Genomic DNA, 18,759 nt, shown 5'->3' with positions numbered 1-18,759 from the left:
TAGAATTCTCAAAATCCCCAGATCTCCAAGTTTTACATGGCAGAGCCAGCATCTAGACACACGTCTGCCTGACACCAAATCCTATGCTCTTTCAAGGAGCCTCTTCTCAAACACATCGATACTGGAAGGGCATGTGGCGCCATGGAGGGGCCCCGGCTTTCCCACTCGCCAGCCCATAGGCCACCTGTGACGCCGCCTGGTCAGGCACACAGCTGGCAAACGTCCTCCAAGCATGCCACACACATGGCTCTGCAGTGCTGCCCTTGCCCACTTGCAGCTGCTGTGGCCATGTCTGCTCTACAGCGCTGATGTCCCATGCTCATGTTCTCCTGCCCCAAGCTCACCTCAAGCCTGCTCCCAGCACTGCCCACCCAACACTGCCCCATCCTCCCTGGGCCACGCCTGGCTGTGGCTATCTGGGGACACACGTGACACCTGAGCATACCATCAGTGGCTCTCGCTGGGTGAGTAGGGAGTGAAGAGCAGCTGTCTTCTGCACTTGTGCCCTCTGAAGGGCGGGGGAACTCTACCCTCTGCCTGTGCTGAGGCTTTGGGTGGCCTCTCAGCAAGAGGAGGGCCCACGTGTCTCGGCCTGAGCTGGGTCTGCCCACAGCCTACGGGCAGGGTGAACTCAGGACGGCAGCACTGACGTGTCCACTAGTGGAGGCCCGCTGCTCACATGTGCTCCTATCAGCCCCCGGCCTGCAGAGGAGATGTCAGAAAGGAGCTTCTGTGCCCCCGTGCCACACCCTGCCCGGGCTGAGCCCCTGCAGACCTGGCCTCCTGCCTGTGGCCTCTTCTGTGGCTTCTGCTACTTGGGCCGGTGGCAAGCCCAGGGCCACGTGGTGGCTCTCCTATCCACGTGGCCTCCAAGAGCTGCCACAGAGGCAGTGGGGTACCCTGGAGCCCCTCAGGGATGCCTGCTTACTGAGGAAACGAACGGCACGTGCTTCCAGAAGAGAGCAGCCTGCACCAGGCCTGCAGGACGTCACCTCACGGGAAGGCGCCAAGGCGTCCCAGCCCCACGGACCGGCAGCGGGTGGGGTGCAGTAGGGCCTCCACGCAGAGCAGGAGCTCTGAGTTAGAGCCATCAGCCGGTGGGGCCGGGAGCCACAGCAGAGAAACACACACCATGCTGTCTCAGGAAGCCCAGCGGGCACGTCCTGCGGAAACGTCCTTGCCCCCAGGAACGCGTCCTGTCAGCCCCTGGCCGGCTCCCAGCACCTGTGCCCCGGAGGGACCCACGCCGCCGGGGTCCCAACCTCCGCAGGGCTCTGCTTCCCGTCGCCCTGCCAGGCCCTGGGCCCGTGAGCACAGGAGGTGCAGCCTGGCGAGGACCCTGCTGAGGGAGGCCCTGAGCCACTGGGAGACCTCGAGCGGAGGCCGCGAGCGTGGGGTCTGAGAAGACAGGAGTGCAGCGGCCGGGGCCACGGCCACAGCCTGCCCGAGCCCCCGGGGCAGGGCCGCACCAGGCAGCGACTCACGTGTTGCACACGGCCATCGTCTGGCACGCCTCCCCCGTGCAGAACTCTGAGATGGTGCTGTACTGGAGGTTGACGTGGTGGAAGAACGTCGTGGCTGGAAGGGAAGAGAAAGGCCGGGCGTGAGGACCACACCGTGGAGCCACTCTGCGTCTCCAGCGTCCTGCAGGCCCAGGCGGACCAGAGCCTCTCTCCTCGGGACCCTCCTGGGGGGGCTGGTGCTTCTCTCAGACCAAAGACCGTGGCCCCAGCGCAGCACCGTCCTCGGGAGCGGGCGGCACGGACCAGACGGTGCTGAGCTGGGCAGGGCGCCCGAGGCCTGAGACGGAGTCCCCTCCACGAGGGGCGGGGCAGCAACCCTCCCACCCCGGCCCCTTGCTCACACCCTGCTCTACGGTCACCAGCTGATCAGGGACACCGCTAAGGCAGGCGGCAGCACCAGCTCACGGCCACAAAGCCTACCGCTCTCGGGAGGAGAGCTGGCGCCGTGCCCTGCGTGGGGCATCCCACGAACCCGGAGCCTGTCCGGCAGGCGGGGGTGAGTCCGCCACCCCTCCCACAGGCCATGGCCTTCCCGCCACCACAGCACCGCCGGCCTTGCAGCCACGCTCCCGTCCCACGGTGCCCCCTGGCCCTGGTGTCCTGTCCCCCGGTGCGACCAGGACCCGCACTGAGTCCCCGCATCTGAGGGGACCCTGAGTGCCCGGGAGGGCTGGCCACCCCGGGCCTCGGCTTCCAGCCGACGCAGGTGGGGGGGGGCGCTGAGCACCAGCTCTGGGGGGTCCTGGGGGAAAGGAGGGGGGCTGCCCTCCCGGCCCTGCCGGCCCGCCCCCACGCACTGTTGCTGGCCAGCCACTCATTGAGGTCGATCTCCCGGGGCAGCACCACCAGCTCCTTGAACCCGAAGTCGGTGATCCTGGACTTGGTGTACTCCGGCTCCAGGTACACCTTCTTCTCCTCGGCGACGGGCTTCTTCCCGTTGGGCTTGGCTTTGGACTTCCTGCGGAGAGAAGGGAGCGCGGGGTCACGGCAGGTGCAGGCGTGGAGGCCGTGGGCCGGCCCGGGAGACGAGCAGTGCCGGGGGACGCCTCGGGGGTTTCAGCTCCCATGGGCCCAGGCGTGGGAGGAAGCTGTCCTGCGCCCGTGCCCTCCCCTGCCGCCGTCAGGGGCCCAAACCTGGAACCCAGGGCGGGCAGGGAGCTCCGGGACCACCGAAGGGTGGGGTGGCGGCCACACCAGCCGGCTCAGCCGCCACATGTGACACCGCGGCCCTGCAGCCCTCCTGGCCCCCACCTGGGCCTGGGGTCCCGCTGCAGGGACACAGGGCTGCGCACCACTCGGCCGGGCCCTGAGCCTCCGCGCAGAGTCCCGCCGTGCGCCCTGCTGCGCAGGTGACCCAGCAGCCCGCCCTTACTGAGCACCCACTGCATGCCGACGCCCCAGGCCACCCCACTGAGGCCTCCTGTCATCACGAGGTCACGGCTCACCCGCCTGACACCTGCCCGCTGGCCCGCGCTCTCTCCCAAGTGCACGGTGCAGGTTCCAGGCAGAGACGGGAGTAGGCGTGAGCAGATGTTAGAGATGTCACGAAATGGCCACTTTTCACTAAAATTTTTCTTGGTCAGGAAAATAGTTCTTTTCCATTAAAAATATGCTGTTATATAACACAGAATGGGCCTGTTATGGCTATTTTTACATGCACGAATACGTATTTTTGCAACGTCTTTGTTCTCCTACAGGGAGCGTCAGTACCTAACCCGTGAACCAAAGCTCTTTGGGGCTGAGGGAGCCCCGGCCCCACCTCGGCAGAGAAGGCGGCGGCCCCAGAACCAGCCTCCCTCCAGCTGCCCCCACGGCCGGAGCCGGGGCCATGGTGTGTGCGGCCCAGGCAGGCCAAGGAGATGGCACATCCCCTAAGGAGGAAAACTGCCCAACAGAGTGGCCCAGAGCCTGCAGCCGGGACGTTAGCCCGAGTCACCGCATCTGCCACAGGCCGGAGCCCGAGCTGGGTGAAGTGAGTGGTGTGCCGAGGGGCTGCCTTCCGGGCGCCGCCGCCCCACGTCGGCCAGTGCGGAGCAAGCTGCCCTCTCCTGCACCTGTAGGCCCACGACGTTTCAAGGTTAAGACTGGGTTCTTGGGCTGGCGTGGGTTGAAAAACTGAAGGAAAAAACCCCTAAGAGCACGGATTAGTCTCTTGCTTCTTTTACTTGAATGACTGAAATCTTTAGTGGCAGACATCACGACTTCCAGAAAACAAACTGCAAATCAGTCAAACCGTCCTGAGTCTCACTGACCAGAAGAGGCCACTTTCGGCTGTAGACTCTCAAGGAGGGATCCCCTGGGACAGAGGATGATCGAGGGAGACCGAGGGCAGGCACACAGCCCAGTGCGGCCTCCCACCCCAAGGGGCAGCCACAGGCCGGAGGGACGGTGCCTTGCAGGGGAGGGTGGGCGGGCCGAGGATCTGGGCCCGGGGGCTGCGGCTCGCGGCTGGGTCCTACCAGCTCATACCCCCGTGGTCTCCAGCGCCCGCAGAAAGAGAGGCGCTCCCGTCGCTGCCTCCGGGGCCTGGGTGAAAACACACCGCGGGCCCCGCACGGGGCGCGAACTAGACACTGCCGTCCTCCGTCCCAAGGGCTCTGTGTCCCTCCCGCCCCCGCCAGCCCCGCTGAGGCCCACATTTGGCGGCGCGGGGGGTGTCACACAGGATGAAAGGTCTGCAGCTCCTGACCTTGCCGTTTTTTTCCCTTCTGTTTTGAAAAGTTGCTAGTGGTTTATTTAAGAGAAACAGGAAGGAAAAATGCTCCCTGAATGCCAGGGAAATGTTTTCCCTTCAGCTTCTCACAGCAGATCTTTGCCTTAAAAGGCAATGTGTGCTTGGCCTCCGGGTGCAGCGCCGGCAGTGGCTAGTGCTGGGCAAGGGCCACAGTGTCCTGCGGACGGGCCCGGGTGGGCTGGAGCTGGAGTGCGGGTGTGAACACTGCACGAACACAACCACAAGCAGGGGGCACTCCGAGGGTCCCCACGGGGGGCAGGTGGGGCTGTTCACTGGGGACGAGTGTGGGCACGGGCCTCTGCAGCCTCCCCCAGTGTACACAGAGGGGGACAGGGCCCGAGAGGGGCGGAGGGCGCCCTGGGCTCCCCGGAGAGGGGTGGGTGGGGTGCTTTCCTGACCCTGGGCCTGTGCTGCTGAGTCAGGCGCCAGCCGTCAGAAAGCCCGCGCTCGCCTGGAAGGTCCCCATGTCCACAGCCCCAAGCACACGGGATGCACCTCCAACCCCAAGCCAACTTCTGCTCCGGTCACCCCTCAGTGTCCATCTGCTGGGCACATTCCCAGCTATGAGCCCGGCCAGGCTTAACCGACCCCCTCGCCTGTGCTGCAAGCGTGTACCTGCCCGTCCCCCGCCGCAGTGCACACCTGGCCCAGGCCAGCCCCCACTCGGAGCCTCAGTGTCTGGGCGTGGAGGCTGCCGCCACCACACGCGAGGGTGGGATGAGCGGGGGCCTGGGCTGTGAAGCCACTGCCCGACCCGCCTCCTCGCCCCGTGCTCAGGGCACACACGGCAGCAACAGTGGCCGGGCGGCCTTTACACGAGCGACCACGGGCAGAGCGGCAGCAGGAAGCGGCCGTCACGGAGGGGTGTCACGGGGCCTCGGGCACAGGGCTGCGCGGGGGTGCCGCTGTGCTGAGGGTGTGGTGTCCTCGTGCCCACACGTCACTTCCAGGGAGACCGAGAGCCCCTCTGGCTGAGGGCACCCTCCGTGTTTGGTTCTCAGAGCGGCGGGGGAGGCAGCCCCAGGAGGACCCGGGTTTCTGCTCCGTGAGACAGGCGTCGGGGGCTCTGGGCCGTGATCTGTGTGGTCAGAGGCCTCCACCTCCTCGCCCCCCCTCAATTCTCCGTCCGCACCTGCCCTCCTACAACCAACAGGCAGGAGCACCCCGGGGCCCCCAGGCCCTGCCTCATCACCCAGCGCCGGCCTGGGGTCCCCAGACCCAGCACGGCTGGGAACGGCTCTCCTGCCAGGTCGGCCGGCCCGGACCTCTCTGCACCGTCCTCGAGTCTCCCTTCACACCCTCCACCAGGAGACGACGGCCACTGACCAGGTGGTGGCAGGACTGAAGGACAAGCCGGCCTGGGGCGAGTCTGGGGACGTGGAAGGGCCTGCCACACCTGAGTGCCACCACCCCAAGTCCTGTCCTTTTTAGAGAGGTGAAGGCTCCTAGCCAAGACGCTCGGCCCCTTAGAGCACAGGGTTTCAGACGACACATGGTGACCTTGGAAGTGGGACAGGCTGCTGCGTGACATAGCGGCGGCACCCATCCTCGGTCCCTGAGGCCGCGTCGGCAGAGAGGACGGGACTCTCCGCCCAGAGGCACCAGGCTCCTAAACGGGCCCTGTCCAGCCTAGGCCCAGGCACCCCCTTTCCAGCTGGGGCTCCCACAAATCCGCGGAAGGGAAGGCTGGGCATGGCCCTGGTGCGGAGGGACAACTGTGGAACCCCTGGGCCGCGGGCAGGAGAGTGGACGCCAGGCCTCAGCCCACCCAGGGTCCGCCGCGCCCTCCTGGGAGAAAGAACGCGGCTGTGGGCACACGCGGAGAACACCCCGTCTTACTGTGGGATCCGAGGCCGAGTCCCACCCAGCCGACGCCAAACACCTGGGAGGGGCTGCGGCTCCGCAGGAAACACCTTCTGACGGTCTCCCCAGTGGACGCCCACCCAGCCTCACCCCTCAGCCTCCCCTGCTCCTGAGGCCTTTACTGCAGGGGGGCAGGGTCCCCACACCCGAGGCATGGACCCAACTGGGTCCCTCTGCCAATGTGCCTGGCCTGGCACATTCCTGTCTACAAGACCCCGCCCAAGGTCACTCAGTCCCCTGGGATGGCCCCGCGGTGGCTGCTCGGTGTGACTCGGGCACAGACACAGACGGCCGTGCAGCCCAGCCCGCCGGGTGAGACGGCTGGAGCGTGTGGGAGGGGTCCAGCCCGAGGAACGTGGATGTGCCGCGGGCCCCGCCTGCACACAGCCCCGAGTGCTGGGGTGGGCGGCGGCCGAGGGAACCCACCGAACGCCGAAGGCCCCCGCCACGAGCTCAGTTCACTGTCTCCATCCAAAGGCAACTCGGCTGGCCCAGACCCCAGACCCCAGGCACGGCCACCCCTGGGGGCCACCACAAGGACGCCTTGGCTGGCACAGTCCTGCCCTCCAGGGAGCAGCAAGCAGCTTCCAGGTTTTACAGACAAATGAATCCTCCAGGCATCATTGGTGCTGGGCAAGGGGCTGGTGGTCTCCAGGCACAGAGCCAGCTTGGCTGCACCCAGTGAGGTGGCACTGGATCGGGGGATGAGACGGGCAGGTGGGGGCGGCTTCCCTCTCTCCTCAGCCCCGCCCACCCTGCTGTCCTCCCCCCAGCGCCCCCAGCCAGCGCCTGGCCCACAGTGCTCCCCAGATGCTGGCACAGATGCCAGAGCGGCCAAGGTTCTCACCAGGAGGGGAATGCAGGGCAGATTCGGCAGGGGGCACCTGCAGGAAGTCAAGGGAGCCTGGAGGCCTGAAGGAGGGTGGGCAAGCCTGGAGGTGGGGCGGCCTGGAGTCAGCCTTGCGGGACAGAGGGGGTCGAAGGTCTGGGGTGGGGAGCGGGGTTATGAGGCTCCTGCAGACGCGTGAACGTGGACTCAGCGTAAAACACAGATGCTGGGCAGGTCCCACAGGAAGGCCCCATGGAACACTGGGCGGTGCCGTAGGTGGTCTTAGAAAGGAGGAGCCCACAGACAGGGATGCCCATCTTCCCAAGACCCCAAGTTCTATGCAGTGGGACTGGGAAAACTGCACTCTGACACTTAGAGACCACCCCCCCGACCTGGACCATGTTCTCACCGGTCCTCACTGGCCCTGGTGACCGGCCCCTTCCCAGAGCACAAACTCGGAGGCCGAGGGCTGGGAAGACCCCCACGGAACCCCTGTCAAATCCCCACGGGCTGCACGAGGCTGTGGAGAGAGACGCGCAGGTCATTTCTCGGTTTAACAGCCTGGCAGTCAGCACCCAAACAAAGCACACTTTCACAAGCCGTGTGTCCCCTACAAAATAAGAGACCCATTGAGAGGGAAGCCACCGGGGCAGACAGAGCGAGGGCTGCAGACACCCGAGACCCACCGTCCACGCACATCAGGTGCTCGGGGCACTGCTGCATCCAGAACTGCAGCCACGAGGCGGCCACTCTGCTCAGAGCCCGCATCCTCCTCTACCCATGCGCTAATAAGCTGCTCCTCTTCTAACACCTGGCTGGACCGCCACCTTCACTGGAAGTCTTCTCGGATCCCCCAGGGGGGCGGCCTTGGCCTCCTTCTCGCAGACAGCTCAGAGGGCTGGCCCTGCCTTCCTGTCCTCGGTGGAGCCCGTCTCGGCGTCCGGGCCCCTCCCACCACGCCATGTGCACACAGGCACGCGCCGGCCCCCACTCGCTGTGGGGACGTCACCGTTCCTGATCTGAACCAACGACCTGGTCGGGGCACTGCCACCTTGCCCCACACCTTTACATCGCAGGGCAGACTCCCCGTTAGTCCTCCCTGGGTGGCAGGGGGCGGCCCCTGTGGGAGAGGAGGGTGCAGACCATAGGAAGCCGGAGACACAGGTCATAGAGCTCACTGCTGGTCCCACCACCAGCCACACTTGGCCCTCACCCCAGACCCTGACCAAGCGGCCTGCTTAGCTTGGTTGCAATTAAAGACAGGATTAGAAAAGCAAAAGATACTTTCACTTAAAAGTTCCGACCCACCCAAATTACAGGCAAATACAAGATTATTACATTGCAGGAAACGTGATTTCAGTCTGAACTGTGACACATCCTGGGTGAGGAGGGGCAGCCAGGAGCCTATCCTGGGTGAGGAGGGGCAGCCAGGAGCCTATCCTGGGCCCCCTCCCCTCCCCTCCCCGCTGGGCTGAGCCGGGCCCCCCAGGCCCGCAGCACAGAACAGACCTGACCACTGTGAAGGCCTGCTCCCCGGCCCCCATGCTCTCCCGAATGCCTGAAACAGACGCTTCCACCCTGAGACAGAAGAGGCGCTGGAGTCTCTCCAAACCCCTCATGTGGGACACCGGAGGCTCTGCTGCAGCAGGTCAGAAAAAAAGGTGAGAAAAGAGGTCAGAACCTGCTTTTCTGGTAACGCCCCTACAGCAGACAAGGCCCAGGGAAGTTCTCTAGATAAGGCCACTGGTGGACAGACTGGTCATCCTGCCCGGGGACCAGAGGCCAGACACCGGGGGCGGCAAAGGCTCTGTCCAGCAGGCGCGGGAGGGCAGGAGGCAGGCCTGCTGCGGTCTGAGACGTGGTTCATCAGAAAGACGGACACCAGTCATGGGCGCCCCCTGTTCTTGCCCAGACCCTCTGGGCCAAACACTCCCCTTTCAGGGCACACCGCCACCCCCCCTTCAAACAGCAGGAAGCGCAGGACTCTAGGGAGAACCTCACTCCAAACAAAGTTCTGACCGTGTCCAGCTGCTTCCCAGGCATCCACAGGTGGGGCCGTGTCTGCCCCGGGCCCATCAGCCCCCCAGTCCCACCGGAGGGGTCTGCACACCACGGCAACTTGACCCAGAGGACAACTACGGCCACTCCTCCCCAGACTGAGCCCTGGGGCAGGGACTAGGGACAGTCACACAGCCCCGCCGCCCCTGCCACGTTCACCTGAGCACTTTGCCGACTGCTTGAAGCACCATCTTGCAGCTGAGCCCGGTCTTCGGGGGCTGGCTGAGCAGAGCCCGGTCTGTGGGGACGCCGCTGTGGTCTCCCAGCATGGTGGGCCGCGCGGAAGCAGGCTGGGGAAGTGGGAGCCCCGGCACCGGCGCTGTTCCCCGCCGCCCTGCCCTCCGAGCCGCCCTGAGCAGCCCTGACTCGGAGCCAGCCACGCCAGCCAATGAGGACAGCGGGGGAGGAAGACGGGCTCTGGCCGGGCAGGGACAAACAGCTGCTCCTTTTACAGGCGGAGGCCGGCCAAGTCTGGTTACACGAGGGAGTGTCTCAGTCGCCTTTTCAAAGTGGCGCCGTGCGGGCGCAGCGTGGGGCGAGGCCGCTGCCGAGGGGACAGGCATAGCCCACAGAGAGGACCCGTCAGTGAGGCCCCGCCGTGGCACGAGCGCCCTTGCGATGTGGCCGGGAAAGCTCTCTGAGCAGGCGGGCTGGGCGGGCGCCCCGGCCGGGCTGCAGGGAGACGCTGGCCGTGCACCTGCAGAGCGCAGACGCGGGCGCGTGGCGTCTGCATCCACAGCCTTGGGAAGACAAGGCCGGGGCGCCCGGAGCAGGAGCCGAGCTGGCAGAAGGCAGTGGGCGGTAGACCCCAGCGGACACGCCAGAGGCCTCCCGAGGGGGCACAGGAAGCTGCGTGGCCGAGGCCTTCTTTACAGCCGGGCCACACACAGGAGACCACCAGGGACTGAAGAAGCAAACGCGTGAAAGAGGACGACGCTCTGCGCAGCCCTCATCTCCGGCTGACCACGGGGACAGCTTGCTGCCGATGGCGGCAGCACGGCCACGCTCGTCCAGAGGCCCCGTCCAGCGGCAGCACAGCACCCCGGCCTCAGCCCGGCCCTCTGTCCCCGAGGCCGTGTCCCATAGAGGGCCCGGCCAACCATCCGTCCAGGCTCAGGCCAGCTCTGTGCGGTGGCAACTCCAAAGCCACCAAGAGGACTACCTGACGTGCAGTGGGGCAGGCTGACCGCCCGGGCAAAGCTGGGGACGCCGACAGAGCCCCGGCTGCACTGAGGACCAGGGCAGGAACCCGGGCACCGCGCTCACCCAGTGAGCGAGTGAGGCTGGGAGGCCCTGGGTTGGGAGGACACAGCCTCCGGGCAGTTGGAGTAACTGAGCACAAGGTGCCTCTAGGCTCATCGTGTTATATCCCCTGCCCCGGGCCCACACCCGCCACTTCTTCAAGGAGCCCCGGGCCCACACCCGCCACTTCTTCAAGGAGCCCCGGGCCCACACCCGCCACTTCTTCAAGGAGCCCCGGGCCCACACCCGCCACTTCTTCAAGGAGCCCTGGGCCCCTCTATTGGAGAAAATTAAAGACCGAGACCTGGGACTTCCCTGGTGGTGCAGTGGTTAAGAATCCATCTGCCAATGCAGGGGACCATGGGTTCGAGCCCTGGTCCAGGAAGATCCTACGTGCCGCGGAGCAACTAAGCCCATGCGCCACAACTACTGAGCCTGCACGCTAGAGCCCACAAGCCACAACTACTGAGCCCGCTCGCCACAACTACTGAAGCCCGCGCGCCTAGAGCCCATGCTCTGCAACAAAGAGAAGCCACTGCAATGAGAAGCCCATGCACCGCAACGAAGAGTAGCCCCCGCTCGCCGCAACTACAAAAAGCCCATGCACAGCAATGAAGACCCAACACAGCCAAAAATAAATGAATTTTAAAAAATAAAAATAAAAAATAAAATGAATAAATAAAAATAAAGACCGAGAACTGACCTGGTCGTCCCACTGCTGCTGGGATGTCACTTTCCTAGACCCTCTCAGCTGACAGAGCAAGGAGACGGGTGTACGTGCCAGTCTGTACGTTTACACCCCCACTCAGGTGTACACTGCAACCGCATTAAGCCAGACACGAGTTCATCCTGACGCCTCCACCTCTGATCCGACCTCCCCCACTGATGGTGATACACCTGCAGGTTCTGAGTGGCTTTGTGAAACCACAGAAGAGGAGGCTCCCGTGCTGTGAAGGGCAGCAAAGCCATCAGGCCCAGAACCCTGGTTGAAGGTGCAGGAAAATTTGGTGCACTTCAGAGCAAGTGGGAAAAGCTATAAGGTTGAGTCCAATGAAAAGAGAGAAGAATAAGGAAGAGTAATAACTAAAACACTCCAAAAAGACACACACAAAACAGATGAAAACTGTACCTCAATAAATTAGAATTTGAAAACCTCAGAAATAAAGTGATCTAAAGAAAGATTTGAAAAGAGAGACTAAAGAACTCAGAGTAAGAACCACAAATGAAAGTTCCTGAAATGAAGTCTAGACTAGAAGAAACAGCAAGGCAGTGCCATGGGAAACAGAAGATGGGAAGGGGGATTTTTTTAATGAAAAAGAAATGAAAAGCTTTCCATTTCCCCGATGGAATAACCGATGCTAGACTTGACTTCCACAATCAACAACCTCAAACTGGGTACAACATACAAGCAACTGGTTTCAGACGCTGGACAATGCGCAGGATGGTGCCCGCTGGAAACCGTGGTGCAGGAGGGCAAAGCCTGCGCAAACCCCAAAGTCTCAGCCGCTGCGGATGCAAGAACAGAAGCTGGGGCTGCTGACGTGCGCAGGGCAGGGAAGCAGAGGGACGGGGCTTCCCAGAGGAGGGGCTCTAGAAATGTAGACAGAGGGCCATGAAGCCTTTGGCCAACCACTGAGCTGAGGGCCACAGGTTGGAGTACAGTTACAGGAGCTGTGAGCCCAAGCAGCTTGTATCCCGTATCCTGAGATGTTGCTAAATTTACCTTTTTTCTTTAGCTCTAGCAGGCTTTTCGCAGTTTCCTGTAATTTTATAAGTACATATGGCCCTGTTATTTCCCAAAAGACTACCTCTTCCTTTCCAATATCTATACCTTTTATTTCTTTTTCTTCTTCTCTCTCTCTCTCTCTTTTCTCTGCCTCGTGGCGCAGCTGAGACCAGCAGCGCGGTGCTGAACAGAAGTAGTGAGACAGCATCCTTGCCTGGCTCCTGATCGCAGGGCAGGATGTTCATCTAGTCTTTCAACTGAACATTTGATATGAGCTCTAGATTTTTTCCGGGTGCCCTTTACCACTTGAGAACATTCCCTTCTATTCCTGGTTTGCTGATTGTTTACGTGAATATTTTGCCATGCACGGTTTCTACATCTAATTGAGATTTTTTTTCTCCTTTATTCTGTGAATGTGGTGAATTATACTGACTGATTTTCAAAGGTCAGCTAAGCTTAGATTGCTGGGAGAAGACCCCCTCTGGGTTATGAGCTGTTATTCTTTTTATATATTGCCGGGTTCGTTTTGCTGATACTTTCTTAGGGAGTTCGACATCTGTGCTCGCGGAGGACAGTGCTCGGCAACTGTCCTTTTCCTTGTTAGGTTCTTGTCTCGTTTCAGCCTCACTGAATTAGTTAGGTAGTATTTCCTCCTCTGTGTTCTGAAAAAGCATGTGTAAGAATGTCTGAAGTCCTCCCAGTGAGGGGTGCTCCTGGGGTCTTGTGGGCGGAGGCCCCACACAAAGAACCGTCCTGCCCCAGCATCCCCGGTGCCGTGCAGGCGGCAGACACTCGGCGAGGAGTGTGCAGCTCCCGCGCCCACGACGCCTCCACACAGCTACACGGCTGCTTCTCAACCTGCTCCTGGTCCAGCAGCACCAGCAGCACCTGGGAGCCTGTCAGAAATGCCAGTTCTCAGGCTCACCAGCCCGGCTGACCGGAAACTCTGCAGAAAAGCCGGGATGCGGGTGAAGAAGCTCTCCAGGCGGACCCGACACGCGCGACGCTCTAAGGACACGTGCTGAGGGCGGTGTGAGCACCAAGCACATCCTACCTGGAGAGCCAACACTGCATGACGGGCGCACCAGACACGACGTAACTCAGAAGATGCAAGAGGAAGGGGAGCGGCAGGGGTTTCCAGCTAATTTCAACACTGCTCCTGTGAGGGAACCAAGAGACAACAGCCAAAAGACGGCGGGACTGAGGGCTTCACAAAGGCAGCTGCTTGAAAAAACAAACATTTCTAAATACTCTTTTTATCGTAGCAAAACACACGACATAAAATTTACTATCGCAACCATTTTTAGGGGCACGGTTCAGGGGCAGAAAGTATATTCACTGCTGTGCAACTATCACCCCCATCCACCTCCAGAACTTCTCCAGCTTCCCAAACGGACACTCTGTCCCCATTAAATATTCACTCCCCTCCCCTCCCCCAGCCCTGGGCACCCACCGTCTACTTCCTGTCTCTATGGATGCGACCTCTCTAGGGACCTCACGTGAGTGGAATCAGACAGGATTTGTCCTTTTGTTTCTGGCTTATCTCACTGAGCATAATGTCCCCAAGGTTCATCCACGTTGTAGCCTGCGCGGTGACTGTCAGCAAGTTCACCTTTTAAACCAGAAAGCCCTTCAAACTGCCAGTTGGGACGTCTACTCCCGGTCGAGAGGGAGTAATGAGGACCGGCTTTTACCTCCTGCTTCAAACAACAGGACACTGGACAAATGTATGACAGTTTTCAAGACACTGGACGTCAGGCAACAGAGCGTGGTGATCCCTGCAAGACGGGAACCGGCGAGGGGACGCTGCAGTGGCCGGCTGGATGGATCGGCACGGTGGAGAGGGGACCCAGGAGGGCCCCGAGGGATCCCAGTTGAGGCATCTCAGCGGGGAGTCTGAGAGGCCAGCCAGAGGTCAGGGGGCAGCGCGCCAGGGGGACAGGACAGTAAGCGGAAAGAGCTGCATAGAGAACTCGGCAGACGTGCTGAGGGGCCCCGTGGGGTCCCCGGCTGAGCTCCGGACAGGGCACATGTACAAGGAACTGCTGCGGGAGGGACAAGCCACCCAGAAGGATCTGCAGGACCCTCCTCAAGGTTCGCACGGGCCCAAGAAGAGTTCCTTCCCCACCAGCCAGAGTGGCACCAGGTGGAGACCTCCAGAGGTTCTGTGTCAGTGGTGAGAAAAACCGGCCTGAAATGAAACATCGCCATAATCCCACCAACACAGAACAAACACAAGAACTGAAAAGACTCAATCGTTTCCAACTGAGTCCAAGGAACACAGACACACAAAAATATCCAGCACCAAACAAGGCAAAGCTCACAAGGCCTTGCATCCAAACAGAAGTCACCAACCTCAGGAAAGGAGGAAAACAGTCCATTACTAGGAATCAAATCAATGGATCAAAAACGACTCCAAGATGGCTCAGTGACACAGTTAGAAGACAATGGTGTTAAAAAGTCACTGTGACTGTATCCCATCTGTTTCAGAGACTAGAGAAACACTGGACATGTTATAAGGAGATTTTTTTTTAAAAAAGTTTTTTTTTTTTTTTGAATATCTAAATTGAACTTGTAGATATGGAAACTAAAATATCTGAGACAAAAGGTACCCTGGGGACGTCCCTGGTGGTGCTGTGGTTAAGAATCCGCCTGCCAATGCAGGGGACACAGGTTCGAGCCCTGGTCCGGGAAATCCCACAGGCCGTGGAGCAACTAAGCCTGTGTGCCACAACTACTGAAGCCCACGCACCTAGAGCTCGTGCTCCGCAACAAGAGAAGTCCCGGCAATGAGAAGCCCGCACACCGCAATGAAGAGTAGCCCCCGCTCGCCGCAACTAGAGAAAGCCCGCGCACAGCAACGAAGACCCAGTGCAGCCAAAAATAAATAAATAAATAGATTTATTTAAAAAAAAAAATTGGGGGAAGAACTAGGATTTTTAAAAACAAAAAAAAGTGGTGTGTGTGTATGTATGTGAGTATTTGTATGTGTGTGAGTCGTGTATATATGTGTGTATATGCGAATGTTCACGAATGTGTATGAATGTGTGAACTGTCTATGCGAGTGTGTGCTCTGAGTGTGTGCGCGTACGTACAAGCGTATGTGTGAGGTATGTGCATCTATGTGGGTAAGTCTGTGTTGTGAGTGTATGTGCGTGTTTATGAGCACACGTGTGAGTTGTGTGTGAGTACAGCTGCCGGGCAATGGTGCCCTTTCTTCCCACCCTTCCTCCCCTGGCCCTCCCAGTGCCCCTCCCCACCACCCCAGGCTTGCCCCGCCGGCCTCTGACGGCACTGTGAACAAGCTCATGCCGCCGGGGGCCACGGCCCTCCCACTCCTTCACAGGTACGTGGCTGGTGTCAGAATGCGTCTCTCCTCGCCCTCCCAGCTGCACCTCTTTTACACGCATGAGCTCCTGTAAAGGACGCAGACACAGACTCAGGTGCTCACGTCCACCCAGGCACCCTGCCTGCCTGCCCTTGACCCTTCCAGGAAGCCAGCCCCAGACATGCAGAAAGGGCCACGTGCCAAACTGGGAATTCTGTTCGGAAGCGGCGGGAACTAAAGCTCAGTCCTTGCACGTAACAGAGCAAGTCGCCAAGGGCACAGTCCACGGAAGGTGATGGGGACAGTAACAATCGTCAACAGTAACAATGTTTGTGCCCCAAGAGACACTAGTAAGGAAATGAAAAGACAAGCCAGACTGGGAGAGGAGGTCTGCAAATCACGCACTGATACAGGACTTCTGTCCCCAACAGACAAAGCACTCTGAAAACGCAACAACTGAAAAATGGGCAAGAGACTGTAATAGACATTTCCCCAGAGAAGCTACACCCCACACCCACCAGGACAGCCGAAGTCAGACCATGGAGGCTAAAAAGGGCTGAGCTGGATGTGGAGAAACCGGAGCCGCTGGAGGGGATGGAGAGGACAGGGCGAACGTCTTCCAGAGCCACACACGCCCTTCCCCAGCGACCCAGCAACTCTCCTTTCTGCAGGAAGGACGAAGGCGTCGGGCACGCGAAGACACCGTCAGTGTCCACAGCAGTGCAATTCATGATCTGCAAACACGTGGGAAACAGCAGAAATGGCCTCCGCTGGTGCCGGCTGAGCCAACCGTCTTATCTGCGAAAGAGACCAATTCTCAGCCACAAAAGGAAGAAGGTGCAGCTACACACAGGAACCTGGGAGAGCCTCAAGGCAGCAGGCTCAGAAGGGGGGACCCCACACGCCAGACACTCGGGGATCCCTCTAGATAGATTTTAGCTGGAACAGAAGGCAGGCGGCAGGTCAGTGGTTGCCAAGGCCCAAGGGTGTGTTGAGGGGACGTCCAGTGTTCTATACTGTCCCTGCGGGTGGTCATAGGCTACGCACTTCTGTTGAAATTCAACAAAGCTTACGCTTTAGATGCAGTGGAATGTAAATTACACCTCCGTAAAAGCTGACCAGAGGCAAACACACCACACACCAACAAGAGAGCAGGAACTCCTGCTGGCGCACCAGCGGTGAGTCCCGCAGGCCTGCGGAGAGTGAGAGAAGCCACTGCCCACAGGGTCACTGGCACGGGATTCCACTCACAGAACACCCAAGGGCAACCAGGTGCCAGACGTCAGGAGGGGACAGGAGGGTCGCAGGGCCTCTGTGTGCCGCCTCCTTTCCGGTCCTGTGACATGGGCAGGGCGTGGTGCGCTAACCTGAAACCCGCGCACACACGTGCACTTGGAGTCGTGCTTTCTCTGCATGTGTTATGTTGCAATGAACGATTCACTTTAAAAATATAGGAAAGAAAAAGAAGACAACTGTGATGGGATGTCTTATTTCTACACTGGATGGCACTTACAAGGTTGACTACCACTTTCTCAACTCCTTTTCGTAGGACTGATCCATTTCACGGTAACAAATAGCTTCGTCTATGTTTTCAAAAATGAAAAAGTAGGCAAAGGTTTTAGGGGACTGAAATGGCCACACAGAGGCTACCTTCTCACGGGCCTACCCCGTCTCTCTCCTCAGCACCAGGAGCGCACCGGCCCACCGACAGCATCCGCCCCTCCCCCTGCAGGCTCCTGAGCCCATCCCCCACTGCCACCCACCCACACTGGGGCCACATCCAGATGCCCCAAACAGCCGGGCCAGCTCGTGCCCTGGAGTATGGGAAAACTGCTGGGGTAAAGTCACTATTCTCATGAATGGAAAGGTCCCGGGAGTGACTGATAAAGGTGCTTCTGTGACTTCAGTCAGAAGTGCTGGGACGCCTTGCCAATGTCGCAGCCAATGCTACCCCATGGCGTCGCCACTCCGCGGGGTCACCACTCCATGGGGTAACCACGCTGGATCTCAGAGAGAAAAACTAGAGTTCCACTCAAAGAAACCAGCTTGAGACCAAGGGAAGAGCACTCAGGATACACGCGGCAGTGGTGGGAGAGGCAGGAGTGGAAGGTGGGCCTGGGGTGGGGGGGGGTTCTGCAGTGACAGCCTCTGGTGCAGGGACAGAAACTGCCTCCTGAGGCCAGAGGTCCCCACCCCACACCACCCAGGGGACAGAGGAGGAAGGAGAAGCCCCTCCCACAGCGGGCTGAGGCCCTCTCCCCGCCTCCCCCCCGCTCGCGAGAGGACCTGCTCCATCCCGAGCCGGGTGCCAAGAGCCTCGCTCTGCTTCCCGAGACCGCGCTGGCCCGGGGGCCCCGTGCACGTGCGCCGGCGACGACAGACAGGAACTGACCGCTTGGAATCCCAACTCCTGGGCCTCGGTGCCCCAACTCCACTCCTGTGGCCTCCCCGAGTGCTCCGATGACCTCCCAGTGTTCACTCACTTGAACCCTGACGTCCCCTGACGTCTTGCAGTGGAGGAAACGGAGGCACAGCCGAGACAAAGTCCAGATCTGACACAGGCTACCTGCTCCAGACCCTCTGCTCTTAACACCACCCCCCTGCCCCGAGGGGACAGGCACCTCTGGAAGGGAAGGAAGCTTATTTCTATGCTTGGCTAAAGCTCAGCTGCCCCGGCAGCACGCAGGGCCCTCGGCGGCTCGTCACAAGCAGCCCAGGCAGCTGCTCAGGAGGCAGGTGGGTGAGTCCGACTTGCAAGGGCCGGACCCCCGCCTCTCTCCCAGCCCTCTCAGCAGAGGAGGCAGCTGGAGGAGGAAGCCCCGAATCCACCACCGCTCCCAGGAAGCTGCCAACACACCTCACACCAGAGAGGAGAAAGGGGTGCTTTGGTGTGAGAAAGCCCCTGCCGGGCTCGCTGCTTCCAAGCCTGAGCGCGGCCAGGGCTGCTGGGGCTGGGGGAGAACAGGGCCGGGCTCCGGCCCATCGCCCTCCAGGGCTCACCCTACATCCCTCACACCCCTGTCCAACACCCCTGCACAGCACCCTGTGGGGTCAGGGTGGCGGTCAAGTGCCGCCTGGAGCCCGGCTGCCAGGGTGAGCGTGGAAACGCCCAGAAGCTGGAGCAGGGCGGAGGCCAGGCAGGAAGAGCGCCTGGAAAGGGAGTGGGGGAGGCAGGCTGCACCCCTGCCGGGCTCAGGGCCAGGAGAGCAGCACAAAGTTACAAGGCGGAGAAATGCCCCACACGTCATGGTGGCATTTCAGGTTCAAGTCCAGCCAAATGCCACCCAGTGGGAGTGGCTGGTGGAGCCTAGTGGGTCTGCTGGGCCCCTGGCCACCACCGACCACAGGGGCGCCCAGACCACGCAGTAGCCACGTCTGACCCCTGCAGCGCTGGCTGCCAGACGAGCAGATGCCGAGCCAGGTGGTGACCAGCGAGGGCCTGGGGGCACCAGGAGC

General features: G+C 60.9%; 1 protein-coding gene across 3 annotated transcripts in view; it reads right to left on the bottom strand.

Moving 5' to 3' along the window:
* MOB2 (MOB kinase activator 2) overlaps window positions 1–18,759 on the bottom strand; it is a 53,713-nt gene that overhangs the window by 7,843 nt on the left and 27,111 nt on the right. For 2 of the 3 annotated variants that reach the window (XM_059932349.1, XM_059932348.1), the window contains exons 2-3: window positions 2,321–2,481; window positions 1,485–1,578 (exon numbers count right to left, since the gene is read on the bottom strand). In XM_059932349.1, coding sequence (XP_059788332.1) covers window positions 1,485–1,578; window positions 2,321–2,481 — 255 coding nt within the window. Of the gene's footprint in view, window positions 1–1,484; window positions 1,579–2,320; window positions 2,482–9,166; window positions 9,381–18,759 lie in introns of those variants that run through there. The other variant, XM_059932347.1, reaches the window with a different exon arrangement.

Source organism: Balaenoptera ricei, chromosome 8, assembly GCF_028023285.1.
Source record: "Balaenoptera ricei isolate mBalRic1 chromosome 8, mBalRic1.hap2, whole genome shotgun sequence".
Classification (NCBI taxonomy): domain Eukaryota; kingdom Metazoa; phylum Chordata; class Mammalia; order Artiodactyla; family Balaenopteridae; genus Balaenoptera; species Balaenoptera ricei.
This window is presented reverse-complemented; position numbering and strand designations above follow the sequence as displayed.